The sequence below is a fragment of the Pleurodeles waltl genome, chromosome 8, assembly GCF_031143425.1.
Source record: "Pleurodeles waltl isolate 20211129_DDA chromosome 8, aPleWal1.hap1.20221129, whole genome shotgun sequence".
Taxonomy (NCBI): Eukaryota; Metazoa; Chordata; class Amphibia; order Caudata; family Salamandridae; genus Pleurodeles; species Pleurodeles waltl.
The window spans coordinates 1132048717-1132070089 of NC_090447.1; the positions used below are offsets into that span (position 1 = coordinate 1132048717).

The 21373-nt window shown below is 43.9% G+C and overlaps 1 protein-coding gene across 5 annotated transcripts in view; it reads right to left on the reverse strand.

Annotated features, from left to right (window-relative positions):
• Window positions 1-11996: 11996 nt before the first annotated feature.
• The window catches only part of MTRF1 (mitochondrial translation release factor 1), a 119499-nt gene continuing 110122 nt past the window's right edge, over window positions 11997-21373 (reverse strand). For all 5 annotated transcript variants that reach the window (XM_069205344.1, XM_069205340.1, XM_069205342.1 and 2 more), the window contains one exon: window positions 11997-12780. In XM_069205344.1, coding sequence (XP_069061445.1) covers window positions 12658-12780 — 123 coding nt within the window. In that variant the 3' untranslated portion in view covers window positions 11997-12657. The remainder of the gene's footprint in view (window positions 12781-21373) is intronic.

Consider the following 21373-nt stretch of genomic DNA (forward strand, 5'->3'; position numbering starts at 1 on the left):
GGTACAGGTACATACCACAGAAACTCACCCTGAAGTAGCATGAGTCTGCATTTGGCAGGCCGTCTGTCCACATGTGCAAAGCAAAGAAACTGTACGTACTCACCATGCCAGCCCTTTCATTGTCAGTCAAGTGTAAAGGTGACATCTGTAGTATGGTAGTTGCCTGTAGGGACTGTATGCATTCAGTCAATCTTGCAGATTGTAAATGTGTTTGTCCAGTCAGGCCTAAGGAGTTTACCCTTCAGAACCGCATTGATATGTAGTGTTTCATTGTGGCTCACATTACAGTACTTATTCCTGGAGCATGGGCTACCTGATGTCAATAGACTTGCTTAGTCATTGTAGGCCATGAGCAGGGTAGTGGGTTAGTCTGCAGATGACTCCAAAAGTGTGTAGTCATGTACCTGTACTTACTGCTTTACACTGTGTGTTGACAAATTGGCAATTTTGTACTTGGTGTTTTTGACATGTGTGTGACAACCATTTGGGCAAAACATGTGTTTGTAATAGCTTGATTTGTCTCTTGCATCTATCCAGGTAAATGCCCAACAGAAGAAGATTTGGAGAGCCATAGCCCGGAAGGAGCAGACCCTGGGGGACCATAGCCGGCGAAGCGCACACTGTCGCAAAAGGTGGGAGGACCTGTGACGCTGGGTCTGGAAGAACGCGGAGGTCCAGCTGGGGCTGTCCTCCCAACATGGGCGAGCGCGCATCAGAGCATGACCCCCCTCCCTAATGGCCCACATTCTAGCAGTGGCTTACCCAGACCTTGATGGACGTTTGAGGGGAGCATAACAGCCACAAGGGGGTGAGTACATGGCATATTCCTGCCTGTCACACAGCCAAGTTGATGTGTTAGGTTCTGACATCTCCCCCTCACGATTGGGGATGGGCCTTGTGTGACACACAAGATGAGTAACTGTTTGTGTAGATATGGCATTTGATGCATACTGATGTGCCTCGCCTATTAGCCCAGGGACCGAGGACACAACTGAATACAGTCCACAAACAATTGCTCTCCAGGGACATGGCTGTGTACATTGATCAATCAAGTAATGTTTGTTGTTGTAGTGAATCTAAATTCTATACATCAAACTACTACTTTCAGTGTTACAATCCAAAGAAAGAGAAGTGATGGATCACTGTCCATAGCCATGTGCGTGGTCATGTGAATAAATTGACATCTACCCCTGAGAGGCCATTTGTCTTCATTGTGTGATGAGTGCTGGTGCCTCACTACTGTCTGTCATGTGAAGGTGGCAATCATACATGTGACAGAGCATTCGTTGTTCTGTGGGTGCAGCTACAGTTGAAGTACTTTCCCTTGGTAAGTGAGGAATGTCCATTGACATGATTTCTGTGCCATCACTGTTGCCAACATTCCTTGTGCCGACATGTTAGCATGTGTCCCTTTCTCTTTTGACAAAATGTGTACTATGCTGTTTCATGCGTGGTCTACCTGTGTTCATGGGATGGTTTCTGTATTTCCTCACATATATGTGCCTACCAACCTGTGTTTGGAATTGGACACAGGTAATGGAGCTACTTTTCATGTGGTGCCACAGACAGAAGTGTGTCACTATTGACTGTTGGCTCAGGTATACCCTCACCCATTGTTGCATGTCATTTAGCATGTACAACTGCAGTAGCAATGAGGGACATAACAAGTAGTTTTTACCCACAATTTGCATTTCCATGCCATTGATGTGGCATTGTGTGGGAAAGTACTCTGCACATGTGGAATGGGGAAGGTTTGTTACCCGACTGTTGGCACGCATCCTGGAGTGACTTGCAGTTATGTTGGAATCACATGTGGTTGGATACAACCATTCATCCAGGGTCATCTGGGTTTGCAGGACCAAAATGGAGACAGTGATGTAGCTTCCCATTGGGCAGCATGTTGAGGGCCTTCTATAAATACTTGCAAATCCTTGGGCCTCTCCAACATACAAAAGACTAATGGCTTCTACTGATGCAATCAGAGTATGTCATTGTAAGGGGTGCCAAACAGTTGTAGTGAGTTGCCTGGGGCTTGCTGATTCATTGTGTTGTGGATTTTAGAGACATATCTCCCTGACATTTTGCATATTTAATTACAGTGTACATTTGCATGCCAAATTAGTAGTATAGCTAAGCAACATTAGTACCACCTTAATGACTCCATTAGGACAATTTACACATGGTGAGGTGTGCATTGTTGATATGTTTCCAGCGTGACATGATGTCACCTTCCCCAGGATACTGTACTGCTGTCAGCAGTAAGGCAGTATTTCAGAACATAATTTCTCATTGTGTTTTTGTGTATGTGACAAATAGATGTCTGCATGAACTTGAGTGAGATTTGTGGGAATGTACTTGGAATTGGCCTACTATTGTATGACAATAGGTAACTGAGGTATACTCCATGAGGCAAAGCATTGAAGGTGATGAGGTCTCCTACTTGTTCAATTGTTACTGTGATTGCACAACTCCACCTATGCAATTGTAGTTGTCTGAGATTCTGATTTTCCTGAGGGCAACTGTTGACAGTTCATGTTGCATGCTTGCATATGGTATGGTACATGTAGGAGCCACTTAGATGTAGTTTGTTGCTGGGGCCTATTTGGCATCATGGTACTGTTTGCTAATCACAGCTGTTCAAGTGTGATCAGGAACACGTGGTGATCCTTTTGCTCTTCTGTATTTTTTGTATCATCCCAGGCAAGAGAAGGAGACATGGTGTAACCAAGTGGGGAAGCATCTGGCCACAGTACCTCCTGTCATGACACCACCAACATGGAGAGAGCCAGTGGCCCGGAGGTTTAGGGGAGTGCCACTGAGAACACAGGATCAACCACGTTATCTTCAGATTCTACTTCCAGTGGCCACTCCCTAGTGGTGGAGGACCCATCCGGACCTGCTCCTGTACCATTCTTGTCCCCAACCCCCAGTTCTATCACCACCGTCCCTGTTGCTCCCTAGACTGCTGGTCGTGCCCACTCACCAAAGTGGGTAGGTGTCTCCTTAGCCTCAGCCCGTTACCCCTGCTGCCCTCAGTGAGGAGGCTACTGACCTCCTGAGGAGTATCTATGTGGGACAGACTGCCATTGTGAATGGCATCCACGGGTTGGCAAGCTAACTTCAGCAGACAAATGCTTTCCTGGAAGGTATTCATTGTGACATTCTGGCCTACAGAGATCTTTTCAGGCTCTGGCTTCCTCACGGACAGAAGCCATCCATTCCCTCCCAATCATCCCCTCACTACCTCCCTCTTCCCAATCCAAATACCCTATTCACCTACCTGTCCCAAGCACACACACCCGCCTCAACACACACAAGCAGAACACATAGACACAAACACCACAAAACACACCAGCATGCAGGCACTCAACATTCACCCAGACACCACATCAGCCACCATTTCAACAGACACCCCCACCACCTCACACACCATACCCCCAGACACCACCACTCCCACCATACACCCAGACAACAGCTCATAACCCACGGACCCACTCACCTCAGACACCATACCCCCAGACACCAGTACAACACCCACAGACAAATTCACCGCATCAACCATACCCACAGACACCACTCCAACACAGACACATCCACAATATCCACAATACTCACAGACATCTCCCCAACAAACACATCCACCATACCCCCAGAGACCACCCCAACACACAGACACATCCACAACATCCATCATACCACAGACACCACCCCAACAGACACACACACATCCATCACTCCCACATCACCTAGCACCTCCACCTCCCAGTCCCCCAAGACATGCAAATGCTCACACTCACACACGCAACATACACTACCCAAACACAAGCATACCTCACACACCCTTTCCCCTGTTACCTCCAAACCCCCTGCCTAACCCGAGGCCCCACCCACATCCTAACCCATCCCTTCCACATCCAAATTCTCCCATCACTGTGGCCCCCTTGCAACCACCCATACGCATCCCTCCCAAAAAGAAACCCACCACTCCCAAGAAAAAGCCCCCTCCTCCCAAACCCAAACCCACCCATTCCAAATCTGACCCCACTCCACCGAACCCAAGCATGATCCCTGAGGTGCCTGCCTGCCCACTTGAATCCCCTTCCTGTGGAGGTTCCCTGGCAGTGATTGGAGTCAAGGTTGGGCACAGTATTGTGCATGGAGTCATATGGACTGGCCGATGCCCTTTGCTCTTCAGCATTTGGATTGAATAAACCCAAGTTGTTGTTTTCTTGGGTACACATTTGTCTGTTGTAGAGCCATTTTAGCGATGTCTGTGGACATGTTATTTTAGCATTTAGGCCTGCTGCTTGTACCCTTTAGCCTAGTGACATTTCATTTTATTCTTTTAGGATCAGCCACATTTGTGGTAGTGTTTTATTTTCCTTTATCTTGTTATCCTTTCGCCTAGGAAAGCATTAAATTTGTTAGCGCAACATTCTTTCACTCGCTGCTTTCCTCAAGGCTGCAGCGAGATAGGATTGTCGACACAAGTGGTAAACTGCGTCTCTAACATTCACAGAACATCAGTTGTTTTATTATAAAAAAAACATTTCCTTGTTCCATGCATGTTAGAGGAGGTTCCACCCAGGTGACCATGACCTCATGCTTTCTGACTTTGTTACAGCTGCTCGCTGAGACCACCAGTTCCCTGGCCCACATGGGAATGGTGTCTCTATAGATAACAGGCTTCTCCATTGCTGTCATACTCAGGTGTGGGGGATGATGTCTTCCAAGGGGAATCCTGAAGGGCGGATTAGGGCTTATCCTGCTGTGCTCTAACATTGCTTAGGTAGGAATTACATATCATGCATAGTGATATCATGGTGGGACTTTTCCTGTGTTTCACTTTTCTTGTCACCATTTTGCTTCTAGTATGTTTCATCATTCTAATTATTGCATTTTATGTTATTTTATCTAAGACGCAGCTAATTCAATATATCTTATTGAACCATTTTGTGCCTCTGACTGTCTTCGCAAGTGTGGGACTAATGTAACAGAGAGAAAAGAATGAGATCTGATCCACAACGATTTGCCCGAGAAGCCACAATGTCATGCGCCCAGTTGCCACAAATTATCACTGTTCTTGGGCAGAGATGGGTCGCTGCTAGGTGGCCAGAAATGGATTAGGCCGACAGTTGTCACATGGTGTGGGATTAGACTCAGTTCCCCACAATTCATGTGTTGCTGCTGCCCAAATCCAGGAGCCTCATTGGTACAATGAGAGCCAACGTGACATGTCCTGCCAATATTTTTCTACCTTGTCGTTGATCCACAGTAACTTGTGTTGTATGTCTACAGTTGTGTGTGTTTTACCCTAATTGCTGATCCATTTGCTGTTGTTTGCATCATTTGACTTTGTTGGCAGTGCTGGTGTCACGCAAGAGAAGGGTGGATGTTCACTGCATGAATATGTGGATAGTAATCCAATTGGGATCCCTTCCACATCCAAATGGCGTTGTGGTATGTTTGCTATGGTGAGTATTTCATCTTGTGTGGGCCAATGTCAGCATGTATGGTGTTAGACTTCTCCCCCTGATATGGATTCATCTCATGTGTGGGAGCTAAACCTTTGTTGGTCCACATATGGAGGGTGTTCAATTGTGCTAGCTTCCTTTACATTTCAATGAGCATGTGTTAAGTTTGATGTGTGTACCTTGCAGCTACTTCATCCAGATGTATGGTCCATTCTGTTGCTGTTGTATGTGCTTTCTTGACGTGCACTTACACAATTTGCACATCGGCATGCCACTTGGCTCAAATAGTTTGTCCCCGAGATACATGAAGGGCGAGTTCCTGTGCAAATGGTGTTTTAGGGGCATGTGCAAAGTGAAATGTGTCCCAGGGCAGCATCCTTCCAGGAGTGCTCCTGATGCCCCATCCCTGTTGTCCAGGTATTGTTTGCATTGTGAGCTTTGGATATTTATTTCACAAACTATTGTACATCCCAATGACCTTCCATTGTGTTGCAATGTGGGTGATATGTGGTTCCATTACAGGGATGTTTCATGGAAAGAGTATTTGTGTTCCATGTCACATACATATATACAAACATACAAATTCAAGACATGTGAGCAATGTGAGGGTGTCTGTTGAAGTGGTAGATATGATGTTGCTGTTGTGTGTGACAGTGTTCTGTACACTTCACTGTCCCTGTGCCTGAGATGAGCAGACGTGTGTTTTTGCGGAGTGTGGCTGTGCAGTGTCAGTGATCTGTCCAAAGGGGGTGCTTGATAGCTGTGAATGCGTCATTCTTTGTGAATGACTCTGATTGTGGACACAATGTCAAGTGTACTTGGTGCCCGTAGCGTACCCGCCCCATATCATGTGGATGACAGTGCGACAATCTGTTGTTGAGCTTAATGACAGGTAGGTGTGTGTTCTTACCGTTGGTTGCATCCACAGCGGCACGGATTTTGGGCTCCACTGATGAGCAGCAGCAGCAGGAAGTGTATGATGGGCTTCATGGCGACACAGGACGTGTAACTGCCTGGAGGGGAGTTGCTTCCTTTACACTCTCCGTTTCCACCTGCTGGGACGTGGTGGTTGAAACGCCACCATCACATTGGCATTAGGCAACATCATAATGTGTCCAGCAGAAACACTGGCTCCGTCGGCCTGTTTGGCTTCCTCGCCACTGCAGCTGTCTGTGCTGCCTGCCGGTGCCAGCAGGACCGCAGGGGTCTTTCCTCTATGGGACCGCCAGCATCGCAATACAGGGGTCTGACCGTCAAGCCAATAGTGATCAGAACGCCACCATGGCCGTGCATGGACCGCCAAACTCTTAATAAGGCCCATAATCCTGAAGCAGACTTTCTACACATAGCTTGGGGTTGCTCGCTGATCAGGGACTACTGGGAAAAACTCTTTCAGACACTTGGGGCCATATGTAAAAACACATTTTCCCATTGACACAGAATGGGTAAAACCCTTTGATTCATCTGCCCCTTAATGACACAACAGGACTGACATTGGCAGCAGACCCTAAGACAGCGCTACTGGGCTATGTTAAAAAAAAGTTCAGAGAACAGAGCATACATTTGTGGTACTAGCACTACTAATGGGCAAGCACAGTAGCCATACACTGGGGCAGAGGTAAGACCCTCAGAGTAGCTGACTGGATCACAGACCAAGATAAATGCTGCACACACGCTGAAAATATACAGCGATCTACTACCCCGAACATCCCACCCTAAGGATATTTGGGGCCCCCGAAGAGCACACTTGTTAACTGCAATAGCAGACCCAGAGGACACTGCACTAAGACACAGTGAACCTGCATCCCAGATGCAATAAAAATAAAGCCCTAAGGTCATGTCACTACACCTGGGAAAACACCCCTGCTGACAATTGTGTGTATGAGGTTGATAGACAGTGCCTCTTTGCTTGATAGCTGTACTATGGGAAATATATGCTTGTAATATGAGATGGTCCTGAACTGCATTTTGGCTGTTTGATAAATAAAGTTTTTAAAAAACTGTATTGGCATTATAAACTTACCCTGTCTGTTCCATCATGATATTATGGCCCATGTTCCTACATATATGCATATGTGTAATCCAAGATGGTAGACTCAAGATGGAAACAGAGTGCTTTACAGTAATAGACACCTGAGTTTCATATTGATTTTTTAATTATTACTTTTTTATTTCTTAAAAAGGAAGGTTTGGGTCTGGCAAGTGGCTTCACTTGCCAGGTCGATATGGTGGTTTAAAACTGCACACAGGCTCTGCAATTGCAGGCCTGAGTCATTTTAGAGGGCTAATGGAGTGGGTGGCCCAATCAGTGCTGTAGGCCCACTAGTAGCATTTAATATACAAACCCTGGGCACATGTAGTGCACTTTACTAGGTACTTATAAGTAAATCAAATATGCCAATTGTAGATATACCAATGTTATCATGTTTTAAGCAGAGAGCACATGGACTTTACCTATATGAACATCACATTCAAAGGCGGTTGGTCCTGAAAGAAATCCCTGCATTTATTTACAGCATTTATGGGACTGAAATATGTAGACCTCAGAACAAGGGCAGTGGAGACACTAATACAGTTTATCAGCTGACCAGAAGGTAGGCTCAATGCTATTTTGCCTCTACACTGAACACTAATTTCTTCCCACCACTTAATCTGTAGGTCGCTACAACCACACGTTGGTTGCTTTTTCGATCTTTGTGAGCTCCCCTGTCTAACAGGTTTGTTGCCCACAATGGTATTATCTTTCTACTAGTGTGAGGAGTGGGCTTATAATGAAGTATGCCACCTCTGGGTAAGTGAGGACGTCCACCCTTAAAAGATAAAAGATAATGATTTCATGGTTATATTGAACAGTACTTGAGACAGTCATATATATGTGCACAGCCACTTTATGCTGTTCTTCCTATGTTCAGTACGTGAAGGGTGTAAGGAAATGCTTATTCTTACATGAACACTCTCAAGCTTTTGGACTAATGCTGCTGTCTTTTCTGCACTGAAGAGGTACTGAGTCCTGCCAAACAGGCCTCAGTGCCCTGACCTTTAAAATGTGTATGTTTAATTGGCTCACTCACAATTGGTCCAAAGGAAACTCACTCATAAGTCACTAGTATAATGGTAACAAGGGTACCAAGGGCCTGTAAGTTAAAATGAACCTCATGTAGTGTCACCACATGTTTTTACAAAGCAAAACATGCCTCTCAGCCTGCCATTGCTGTCTGGCAGAGCATTTGTTTAACTGCTCACTTAACTTTGCCATTTAAAGTAATGGCAATAACCAAGACTTTTAAGATGTATGTCACCCTTAATGCAGGCCTAATGAGCCTTAAGGTGTGGTCCTCTGTATTAAAAAGTAAAATATATGTATTTACATGTCCTAACAGAAAAGAACCCACATTTTGGTTGTTACTGTGGAAAGGCTAGTATCCCTATTGGCGAATACAGGGTCACACACCATCAAATCAGCAATGCTAACTTCTGATTGGGGCTCCTAAATATGGTACTTCAAGGTATCAAAAGAATTGTTGCAATGAACCAGACTTGTTGCTCAAATCAAATTTAATTTAACATTTGCATAAATGGCAGCTTTAGAAAGTTGCCACTTTGTTGCCTAAAAGTTCCCAGTGACTGTTTACAGCTCAACACACGCTGCTATCCTCATTAAAGTCTTCCCCTTCCTTGGGGAAGGTGTGAAGGACTCTCAGGAAGGAACACAAAAGGACCGCCTTGGAAAAGGTATGACTTCTTCCTGGCAGGATGGTCAAACATGGTGGGAAGCCAAAGGCGTGCTTCAAAGGGAAAGATGCTATCGAAAGGCAAATGTTAGTGACACACGAGGGGCTGCTTTGTTTTAACAGACAGGCTGGCATCATGGACAGAGTGAGGGAAGCCTTTGGAAACCGGTTTGTCTGTGGGCGTGTAGTCCCCAAGTAGCCACACCTCTGAAATGGGCTAGGGAGGTCCACACACCAAGAGAAGGGTTCTGCCATGTTGGGAGTGAGTAGAATGATGCATTCTGGGATAGCTAGATACCACACCTCAAGGAAGTCATCACTGGGTGGGAGGGGGCCTGGTAGCCCATTGGATAGTTGCTGCTGCATTCGTTGAGGTTAAGAACTAGGCATAAAAGTGGCACCCCAGGCACCCAGGATTCAAATCACATTTGTACTGGAGAGATGAACAAAGAAGGACTGCCCTGCTGTTTCCTGCACCCAACAAAATATATGCTGCACCAAAGACTGGACTTCACCAGCTGCACCTTGGGCTAGCAAAAAGAGGACTCTGCCTTAGTGTCCTGCTTGAGGAAAATTGGTCTCCGAGTCCCATAGGTGACTCCACGCGTCGATTGGATGACCCCTCTCCCCCTGTTTACCACAAGGTCATAAAAGCAGAAGAACCCTTCCGTGGCGAGTTAGTAGCCAAGAACACAGATTACCACCGACTACCCAAGTGCAGCTGACCCACAAAAGTTGCACTCTAGTCTGTTGGACCCGGGAGAGTTGTTTGGTCATCCACAAGTAGGTTACTGCTAGTTAAAGGGGACCGCTGATTTCACTGTAACAAGAGACCAGTACACCAATGGCAACTGGGTTTTGACTGGACTTCTTCCCAACTTTGAGGGACATCGACCTCTGTGGCCCAAGCGCCCCACCGTATTTGGGACTGAAGGGTAGCCACATCATTGGCTCAGCATCCTTTAATATCTTCAGCATGCTATACCCTTAAATCAGGAGCACTCCATTAACGTCTATGGTAGTTTGCCCATAGAACATCGATCTGGACTGGAGATTGCTTTGACTGTGAGGTAACTGTTCTACTCAACTTTATTGGTCCCAGTGAACGGCTCCCTGCTGGAGTTGGTCACTACAAGTGTACCTTTTTAGCTGCTTTCAAGTTTCTTGTTGTGGATAACCCAAAACTGTGAGTCACGTTAGATTACAGTGACTTATTGTGCTACGTGACAATCTTTTAAAAATCATATCTCCGGAACCCTCTGGTGGATTTTTGTCTTTGAGGTGTCTATTTAATGATAAACATACTACCTATCTTTATACACTGGTGTTAGATCTTTATTATAGAGAAAACAAATTTAAGAGCTTTTCACTACCTGGACATGTAAAACTTATAAGTAGATGTCCAACTCTTTAAATACACTTCATCCTTCCTTTGAGGCGGTCCAGGGCCAACCTTAGGGGTCACTTATATGCCTTTAAAAGGAAGGTTTGGGCCTGGCAAGTGGCTTCACTTGCCAGGCCGACATGGTGGTTTAAAACTGCACACAGGCTCTACAATGGCAAGCCTAACTTGTTTAGAGGGCTAATGAAGTGGGTGGCACAATCAGTGCTGTAGGTCCACTAGTAGCATTTAATTTACAAACCCTGGGCACACGTAGTGCACTTTACTAGGCACATATAAGTAAATTAAATATGCCAATTGTGGATAAACCAATGTTATCATGTTTTAAGCAGAGAGCACATGCACTTTAGCAGTGGTAAAGTTTCCAGAGTCCTAAAGCCAACAAAGGTGAAGTTAGAAAAAAGAGGAGGAAGGCAAAAACTTTGGGGATGATCATGCAGCAGGGGGCCAGGTCCAGCACAACGTGAAGTCACACAACCACCCTTTATTATAAACCACTTTCCTCACAGAGGGTATGACCGTTGACCATGCCTTGCAAGTACTGTACCGGGTCACAGACGTGGGAGAAGGCTATTCCCCATACCCAATAGATGCAGTTCATGAACGCGGGCCAGGGCAGTGGACTTTATAGGTACGTGGTATTAAGTATTCACAAAGGCCATTGCCTTTGCTCAGTACACACAACGGAGGATATTGTGGCTGATTCATGAGGAGCTTCTCTACCTAATCTCTACTCAGTCACCAACCTTAAATGGAACCAATCCACTATGTGTCAAATATCTTGTTGCACTACCTCTACTGAAATAACACCACTGACCCTTTGTCTCACTGTAACTATGCTGTGTGCCTCACTTCCATTTCTTCATAATGGAACACAGTGTTCAACTTACCTACTGAATATCTGTCTGCTAGCACCCTCTTTAACACCATCCAGGAAGGCTTCTATGCCCTTCATTCTAGTGAAACCACATCTTTACTGACCTCTCCGCAAGCTGGGGTCCATCGAGGTTAATTCCTACGCCCACCCCAATTCTCTCTCCACAGACTCTAAATTGGGAACAACATCTCCTTTTTTTCCTACCCTTGTCTCTTACCACCAATAAAGCATCTCCGGTTGTCTCACTGTGATTAACATTGAATGAGGAATGAGCTTGTGTTGTTCATGCTGGATCCTCAAAGACTGAAGTGGAGGTGGGTGGGTGTCAGGGGCAGGGCGGGGAGGGAGTCCTTAATCACTTTTTTTCAATATCCACCATGTGGCCCACAAAGTAAAGTAGAAAACAATCTGTGCAGGACCTCCTAACTGTTTAAGCTCTGAACTGCAGGGAGAGTACTGTAATTACAAAGTAGCCTATCCAGACTTTCTTTACACTGGAGCAGTCAGCAAACTTGATTATATAGTACAAAGGTCTTTATTACATTTCAATAAAGAACATTCTTTTTAAAGATGCATTTAGTTACAAATGTTAAATGTTTAAGATTTCATAAATGACTTTAATAACTGTACCCCGAAGAAGGTTTTAAATGCATGTTTCCTTAGTACTTGTGGCGCCGTAGGTCTTCTTTCTTTAAAATCTTTTTGTCTACACATCACCGTAAACCACCATTTTAGTTTTGTTTTATTAACTATTTAGCAGATTTCAGGAGATTTTGTTTTCAGTGTCTACAACTTCCAGTAACAGTAAGCACGGGAATGTCAAGGTTGCATCCACACCTAAATATAGCAAATGTTTAATTCAGGGGCATCACATGGCACTGAATACCAAACCAGGCACCGGACCCTAGTTGTGCCACAGTCTACCCTGCTGGAGAATGAGAAATACAAAAAACACATTGCTTGCAAGTCCTTGACAGGAGTGCATTTCCCTGTCTGATTTCAGCTGACTGGATTTTGCAACACACGTCCCATGTCTTCAGGATGAGAAATATTTTTATAAGTCTAAGCAGAAGATAGTGTGACTTCTCAGCTCTTTGTATTTCCACCAAACGCAAAAATGTGGAAATTCTCAAAACAAGTGCAGGATCACTTTTCTGTCACTCAGTAAGTCTTTCAGCTGTCTTTTTTTCCAGAGGTAATAGTATTTTCCATGTGCTCGAGGAGGGTTTCCTGTTCCGCAAAGTGCAGCAACCGTCTGATTAGATCATCCAGAATCCTCTCACCCCTGAGAAACTCCTGGCAAGAAGAAGTTTCAAGTTTATTTTATTTATGTTACGGTACTCCAAAAAAGATCCACATAAAAAAGAAATAGTCAAGATACATATACACAATGTCACAATGCTATAAATGCAATACGATTAATACAGGTTTAAAAGGCACTTAAAGGGTTACGAATTCTATAACAAAACATTTCATCAGGAGGTGCGTACAGTGACTGTAATAACTCAGAGAGATAACTGGAGGCATATGGGTCTCAACCATTTACGACCGTATGTCAACAATGTTGGGCAAACAAAAAGAACACGATCAAGGGCTCTGACAAAAGTTACATTCCGCTAAGATACCATACCATTTAGCCAGAAGGGCATTAAGCAGGAGCAAACCCTGCCTCAACAGAATCCAAAAGCATCTAATCCCATGCGTCAACTTCCATGCGATATAAGGTTGCGCTTTTTTTTTACTGAAATAGAATGTATTAGAATCTGAAATCCCCTTTTCTTAAGGCATGCTTCCTTGTCTAAGTGAAAACGTAAGGTCCACGTTGCCTGCTTTAGACTGGCTTTTAATTGTGACAATGTTAGAGCCAACACCAGGTTACGATCTAATTGTTACATGTCTACAGCATTAGAGAAATGTCTGCAGATTATAAACTTTCCCCTGTTGTCAGCCCAGATTTCTCTCTTTTATTAGGGACCTTAATGAATCTTCTTTGTTCCTCGCAAGACAGGCAACCCAGCGTACCACCCCTGCCAGACCCTGGACAGATGCACTCCTCAGGCCCATTTCCAACCTTAAGGCCGCCACTGGGTTCGGAGAATTAATGGAAGCGATATTTCTAAGGGCTCGTTCTTCTATCAAGCCCAAAAAGCCCCATTTGTTCACGTCAATCTGCTCCAGTCCTGGCTTTACACACATTATCTTCCCCAGAAAGGTATACCATTTCAAAATGTGTAACTTCTGTGCTTCCAGGTACCATGGAAAATTGCTATATTTCAGTTTCTTCTTCCTATGGAAGCAAATGATTTTACTTTTAGAGATGTTAACCTTTAAAAAATAGGCATCTACAACAGTTTCAATGCCTAAACATGACAGTTTTTGGGGTGAGATCCACAATTATTATGTCGTCCGCATATAATAGGCAAACTATATATTTTCCGCCAATTATCGGTGCAAAACCCTTGCTCTGGGAAAGATGACTTGGTAGGTCTGAAATATATAAAGAGAAAAGAAGCTGGCCTAAGAGACACCCTTGTTTTAGCCGGTTCAGTGTAGGTATCTTCTGAGACAGGCCCCTATCACCTCTTAATAAAACTCTACACCAAGTGGAAGAGTGGAGAGAGATAACTAGATTTAATAGGATGCCCGGCACAGCCAATCTAGAAAGCTTTCTCCACAGCAAGGCCCGATCCACTTTATCAAATGCTGTGGAGAAGTCTATATAGGCCACATAAGTCACTTCTCCTCTCACTGGGACATATTTTTCATTAATCACTCGTAGAGCAGCTGTGTTATCAATAGTTCCATGCTTTCTCCTAATTCCAGATTGCTCCATAGGTATGATTTTATTTTCTCCGGCCCACTCATTTATCCGGGTCAATAAACATGTTGCGAAAACTTCACCCACCACACCTAGGAGCGCAATCTGGCAATAGTTTCCTGGAGATTTTCAATCTCCTTTCTTAAACAATGGGACTATCATACTTCCCAACAAAGAAGGGGATTTTTTTTTTTTTCGTAACAACTTTTAAAAAACTCAAATTATGTTTTACTCCAAGTAGAAGCATCTTATTTTATTACCAAAATTGGTATTTCATCTGGTCTGACCGCAGCTGAGGAACGCATCCCTGGAATGGCTAGTTCAATCTCTTTATCAGATGGAAAATCAGAAGGGTATGGGCCCCCTTCTACCATAGGTTGTTCAACCTTCACCTAATTAGAGGCATAAAGATTAGAAATAAAATCGATCCAACTAGTCTCATTAATAGCCGAGGGGAAGGATCTGACTCTTGACCTACATCCTTCTGAGACAAGCGACCAAAAACACCTTGTCTGGTCCTTAACTACAGCTTCCCTTAGGTCAATCCAAAGCTTGTCACATGCTTCTCTTTTTGAGTGGGCCTTCAGGCACCTCCTTCTCCTTTTCAAAAGTGACAGCCTGGTATTCCTTTCAGTGGGATATACCATGTATTGTTTCCTAATTAAAGCATTTATTTCCCTATTTAAGAGCAGGAGTGGATGAGGAATCGCCTTTAGCTGAATCTTAGGGGATTTTCAGCTAACCCTTACTAGCAGCTGCTTCATAAATATACAAAAAACTTTCAATTTATCTCCCATCCAGGCTTTGAGGTTTTCAAGTGTAGCTTCCAGTTTACATTTCAAGCCTGTAATCATTGTATGGTCCCACTGTGTCCTACCTGACTTTTTATAAAATTTGGATAAAGACCCATCTAACCTCCATGAACTAATGAGTGACGTATTCAAATCCGGGGAGGTGGAATCAACATACTAGGATCGCTGAGTGGAGTATCAATGACCTTGATATCACCCAACAAAAAGAATGAGGAGCAACCTACCACCACACAATCTATGATTGCCTCTCCCCTTGAGGATTTGTGCGTATACATCGCTGGGGAATCCAAGGGAAGTCTCCCATTAACTATGAGTAGGAGCTTCACTCTCTTATCGGTTCTTATCTTTGGTGGAAAAATGCTTGGGGGAATTTGCAATGCTTCCTCTTTTTCAGTCTCATGTAATTGGTGCAAGGCATAGTTGGAAACTTTAGAATTGAAATCCCCTACCAGTAAAACGTGGGAAGCCTGCTGACTATCAAGAGATTTATTAATAAAAGAGAAACCCTACGCAGTGCAGAAGACCATCAAAGGAAGCATGGGGAGGTATGTAGGCATTTACCAATAAAAGGAGGGGGACACTCAAATCCCCTCCTGCCATGCACTGAGTAATGACCATAAACAAGTTGCTAGGATCGCTATAACATTAATACTTCCATTTAAGCCTATCAGATAACAAGCATGCCACTCCACCCATTTGCATGGCCTCTCATAGATGGCCTAGCATTACAATCCAAAATGTAAAAATCTTCACACAAAAGCTCTCTGTCGCACCTTGTCTCCTGGAAGCAAATCACATCTGCTGTTAGTGTATTCAGAAAGTCAAGTTTCTCTCTGCTATTATTTATTCCTCCTGCATTCCTAGACACGACCTTAAGCTCATTGTTAACTACCACTCTGCTACAGTGCTACTGGGGAAAATGTAAAATAAATTTAACAAATTTTCTTATGTGACATACTATAAAAGAATACGTCTACTCAATTTCAAGCAAGGTAACCACTGAAAGATTAAATTAACTCTGAAAAATGAATATCCAACTGTGGGGAGAATTACTAATTTGGGAGTGAGAAGATACATGTATAGGGCATTACCAGCTCCCTCAAGGCATCTCAGAACCAGGGACTAATTGTGTAGTGTGTAATTCAGATGGAAGAAGTTGGCAAGAGAAGGAAGTACGTCCTAAATCACAGTTCTATTTTATGGTATAATTATCCAGCATCTGAAGTCAACGTTATACAGAGACTGTAAAAGTAATCTGCCAACCCAGGATCCTTGGATGCTTTATCAACACTAAAGAAGATCTTACCCTTTAAAGATCCCCCCCCACCCTTGCCTTTTTTCAAGACCCCCCAATGATGAGACTTTGATTGTGAATAGCCTTTTCATTACCTTTGCACAGTGTGATGTGTGCCAGATATATGTAGGTGGAAACTAGAAAGGAGTCCATTGGAGCTACTTCTATAGTTCTCCAGTGAATCTGCCTGAAAGCAGAGAAGTGCCCCATCTGTGTATCACATGACACTCTACGGGACCTATTCACAAAAAAAGTGGTGAAATCCGGCAGAGATTTTCATCTCAGTCTGAATGTACTTTGAAAACTTTTGTTCTATTCACAAACATTCCCAGATGTATGCTTGGTGCACATGTCTAGGTATACTTCTGGGAATGCCAAGTGACTTCTTGTGAAGGCTATTCTCCTGTGCTAAGTTCTCCATAGTAATTATATATAAAAGAAACAAAACAGACAAAAAATCATCATTAACTGAAGGGGCGGAGTGCTATTGTTCCTTATGTAGAGCAGCAGGAACACCTAATGCTAGCGAGTGTCCTGCGCCAATAAAAATGTTTTCACAGAATATATTTTGTAAACACTGAAAAAGCATTGTTTCCAAGAATTTGTTTAGCATGCAAATATATCAAGAAGTAAAAACTAATCAGAAATTGGGAATACACGAAAAAATCCCACTGAAATAAAAAAAAAAAAAAACAATGAAACAAACACTAGCGGGCAATGGATTGTCATTGCCTTTGTCATAATTAAATATTATTTATTTGTGCACACTTCCATTGAGTTGCCCACACAACATACATGTAATTTTTGTGGGTTACAATCACATAATTCAGAAACTTTACTGATGCAACAATAGTTTATGTGATTAATAAATGCAACTTAGACTTGTGCACAGACCTTGTTACGGATGTGTTACTTTTTACAGATAGTAAAAAATCATATAGAGCTTGCCTTTGAGAACTCTCTTTATTAGTAAGTGGAGGAAAGTCAATTTGTAGACAATACGATTGACGAGTTTGAGGTAACAAATTGTCTATGCCTTCAGTCTGCTTTTTCTGAGAAGTGGGAATATGATCTCTGGCTTGTAGCTCTCTGGCATACCCTATCCAGGATCCAAATTGCATGTGGTTCTCTATTTTGAGCAGCTGCTGTAGAGAAACTGGGTGACAAGTTACAGGTCATAAAAAGTAGAAGGGAAGAAGGTGTCTTAACCCTTGTGCAGCTACTTTCAAAACGTTAAAGACTACATCGATCTCCATGTCTGGAGCTACAGAGACATACCCCCTTTCGTCTACACCCCCTTCAGCTTCTGATAATGGCCTCTTTAGTAGTCTGCTTTGCTTCTCTTGCTAATGAAATGGTAAAACACATAAGACGGCTTCGCTCTATCTGACTCGACTGTGGCCAGGCTGGCTGAATGTCTTTGGGAGGGCACTCAATGAGAAAATAGACAACAATTTTGTCATCCATTTAGGTAATGATTGAAAGCTTTACACCAGACACTAAATTATTCTGGTTTCTTGTGCTTGCAGGCTAAAGAAAAAACACACACAAACAGGCTCATCTCCATTTAAGCTTAAATCAAGCTTTTGGTCGCTTTGCAATTGAAGTCGCCAGTTTGCACAGATCGTGGCACTCGCACTGAAAATCAGCACAAGCTGCCGCCAGCCCGTCTCTCCGCACATCAGCATCGACAACCCACAGGTGACTGCCAACCCTAAACATCGGCCCACCCGTCTGTGACATCCAGCATGCTCTTTGTGCCACGCTAACCACTGCCTGGGGCGCACTTCTTGCTCCCGCAACTTCTCCAATGTGAACGGGACTCAACACAAAACATGAGAAGGTAAACCTTCAGTGGGACTAATCTAGGACTGAATCCGACCTGCGCTCCATTGCGGTCAGCCAGAACTTTTGACATTGACCCAGTCCAGCATGATCAAATAACCACGGTTGGCACTTTATGCTTTTAGGTGCTATTTTCCATTTTAGTCTTTAAAAATGAATAACTCTGGTTCTACTGCTTAGATTTTGTTGTTTTGGTCTTGTTTTATTTACTAAAATAAGCTCTACTTTTCTAACCCAGTGTGGGATCTTATTGTGTGGTATTTTCACAGTTTTATAGTTTAAAGTGTTGGACAAGTACTTTACACATTGCGTCCAAGCTAAGTTCTGTGCTAAGTGAACAGGGGGTTGAGCACAGGTTAATATGGGGTTTGCTTGTGCCTTACCCTGACAAGGATTATGGTTGCTGCCTGACCAGGGCTCACACCCCAGTCAGCCAGAAACCCACTTTCTTACGCTTTGCCCAGAAGACGGCAAAGAGTCCATTGCCATATATTGTTCATCTTACCTTCGAAGCTTATTTCTTGTGAAGGACAGTACTGTAGTCTCTAGTTTCAGGAAGACAGAAGCAATCTGAGAAAAAACAAAGGGTGCACAACCATATTCAAATAAGTATCGGCTCTGCCTCAAAAGGGAAGCTCCATATCCAGCAGTAAGGCTAAACACCCTGTGAACGTGAACACAAACAAGCCCAGATCTGTTTAAACGTTATTGGTCTCAAGAGTGAAATTGAGTCTTTTGGCAGCATGTGCTCGGGCCCATGTCTGAAAGGGGTGTTCTGTACCTGGCATGAGGCTTGATGTAGTTTGCTGGATATCGGAAACTAGTCCTTTCTGGAGATTTTTTATATTAAAAAAAAGTGTAGCCGGGCTAGCTTGGGATATTACATCACTATGAGTCTATTAAATTCATGTTGTGCAGTAGCTTTCCTATTGCTTCTGGTAGTTTTGATCTAGGTGATACTCTACTGTATGAGGATCTATCAATTCTGACAAATGTTCTGTTTTAAAGCCCCTATTACTAATAAAAAAATGACATCTCTATCTCACGAAAAGTGGCTGTATCATCATTAGGTTCAGAAATTCCAACCAGCGTAAATTGACAATCATCCACTTTAAGTGTAGTGATGGCCCATCTGGTCAATTCATCTCCCTGAACTAATGCACATTATGGGCCTCATTACAACCTTGGCAGTCTTCACAGAAGACCGCTGAGGCTGCGGGCGCCAGAATACCACCAGTGCTGGCGGTATTACTGGCTCCCTATTTCGACTTTTCCGCTGGGCCAGCGGACGGTAACAGTGTTACCGTCCGCTGGCCCAGTGGAAAAGTCACATCAACATTGCTGCCGGCTCGTAGGAGAGCCGGCGGCAATGCTGATGTGCAGTGGGTGCAGTAGCACCCGTCGCGCATTTCACTCCCCACAATTCGGGCAGTGAAATGCGCGATGGGGATGTGCCTGGGGGCCCCTGCACTGCCCATGCCAAGTGCACCAGGAGTCCCCTTACCGCCAGCTTTTCCATGGCCATGGACAGGCTGGCGGTAAGGGGAGTCAAAATCCCCAGGGCAGCGCTGCATGCAGCGCTGCATGCAGCGCTGCCCTGGCGGATTACGACTGTCGGGACTGCCATGGTGGTATACCGCTGGTCCCGGCGGTGTTACCGCGGCGGAACCGCCACAGTGTGGTGTGCAGTACCGCCAGCCTGTTGGTGGTACTACTGCTGCCACAATAGCCCTGGCGGTCACCGACTGCCAGGGTTATGAAGGCCTATATGTGGTTTTCCTGTGACTAAAATGCAACATAAATGTGGAGGCTATCAAGCTCCAAGGGGAGATGAGAAAAAGTATCTGTCTGCTACTCCTCATTACAAGCCCACTCCCTCTCTTGATGTGCTCCTTTCTCTTGACTCTTCTCCTGAGGTTGGCCACTTGACTTGTAGCACCTTTTTCTTGTTATTACTTTTCATTCCAGGGCTGAATAATAAAACACAAAGTTCCTATAACAACTATCACAACTGAAACAACCAATAAAGGGGTTGATTTTGAGTTTGTTTGAGGGGAGCATGTACTGTGTCGCAATGGAGAAAAAGTATCCTCTCCACAAAAACTCTCAGTACAGAAAGCCATCCGACTGTGTGAGGTCAGATGGCTTTTTCTTTTCTTTTTTTTCTTTACTGTCTCTCACCACCAGGTATACCCTGGCAGTGAGGGGCAGTAGAAAAAAAAGAAAAAATGTGAGAAAACTGCCATGGTGAAAGGGGTGGGGGGGCTTCAATTTTGGATGTGTGAATTTGTTTTGTTTTCTGTCAAAGCATTTCTGTTGCTTCATTCTTTATAACAGGTTGTCGTAAGTCCTAGTTCTTCTTCATTATTACAAACTTTATTGATTATGCAAAATGATTTTAGGCAAACCTGCCCTTTTCACTTTTTAATCTGGTAAAAAAAAATCACCTACTTAATAGGTATTAAGGGAAAATATGTCTGCTCTAGTCAGTATCATGTAAACAGCAAAGTCTGTGCAAAGCGACATTCACTCCTCTGTAGCACAGGGGCACAGCTTTTGTAACCTAACCCTAGAAGTTAAAATGAAGCAGTCTCCACCATCAACTTGGTAAGCTTTCATAAATAAATATTAATAGTCTTAGAAATGGGGAGACTGGCAGTCAGTTTACACCCTGTCCAAGTAGGGACCCTCACCATAGTCAGTGTAAGGGAGATACACAGCTCAGATAACCCCTGCTCACCCCCTTGGTAGCTTTGCACAAGCAGTCAGGCTTATCTCAGAGGCAATATGTAAAGTATTTGTACCAACACACACAGTAACACAGTGAAAACACCACACCAATTTAGTAAAATAGCCAATATTTATCTAAATCAAACAAGGCCAAAACGACAAACTTCCAACACACAAAAGCAAAGATATACATTTTTAAAGTAAGAAGAGTCTTGAGCCATAGAGATCAATGGATGCGTTGTTTTAGCACAAAGTACCTGGTATGCGTGAAAAATGAGGCCGCACAGTCGAGCATGCGTCAGAAAAGCAAGCGATGCGTCGATTCCTTACTCGCCAGTGATCCTGTGCGTCAATTCTTCCTCCGCTGGGTAAGCAATGCATCAGTTTACG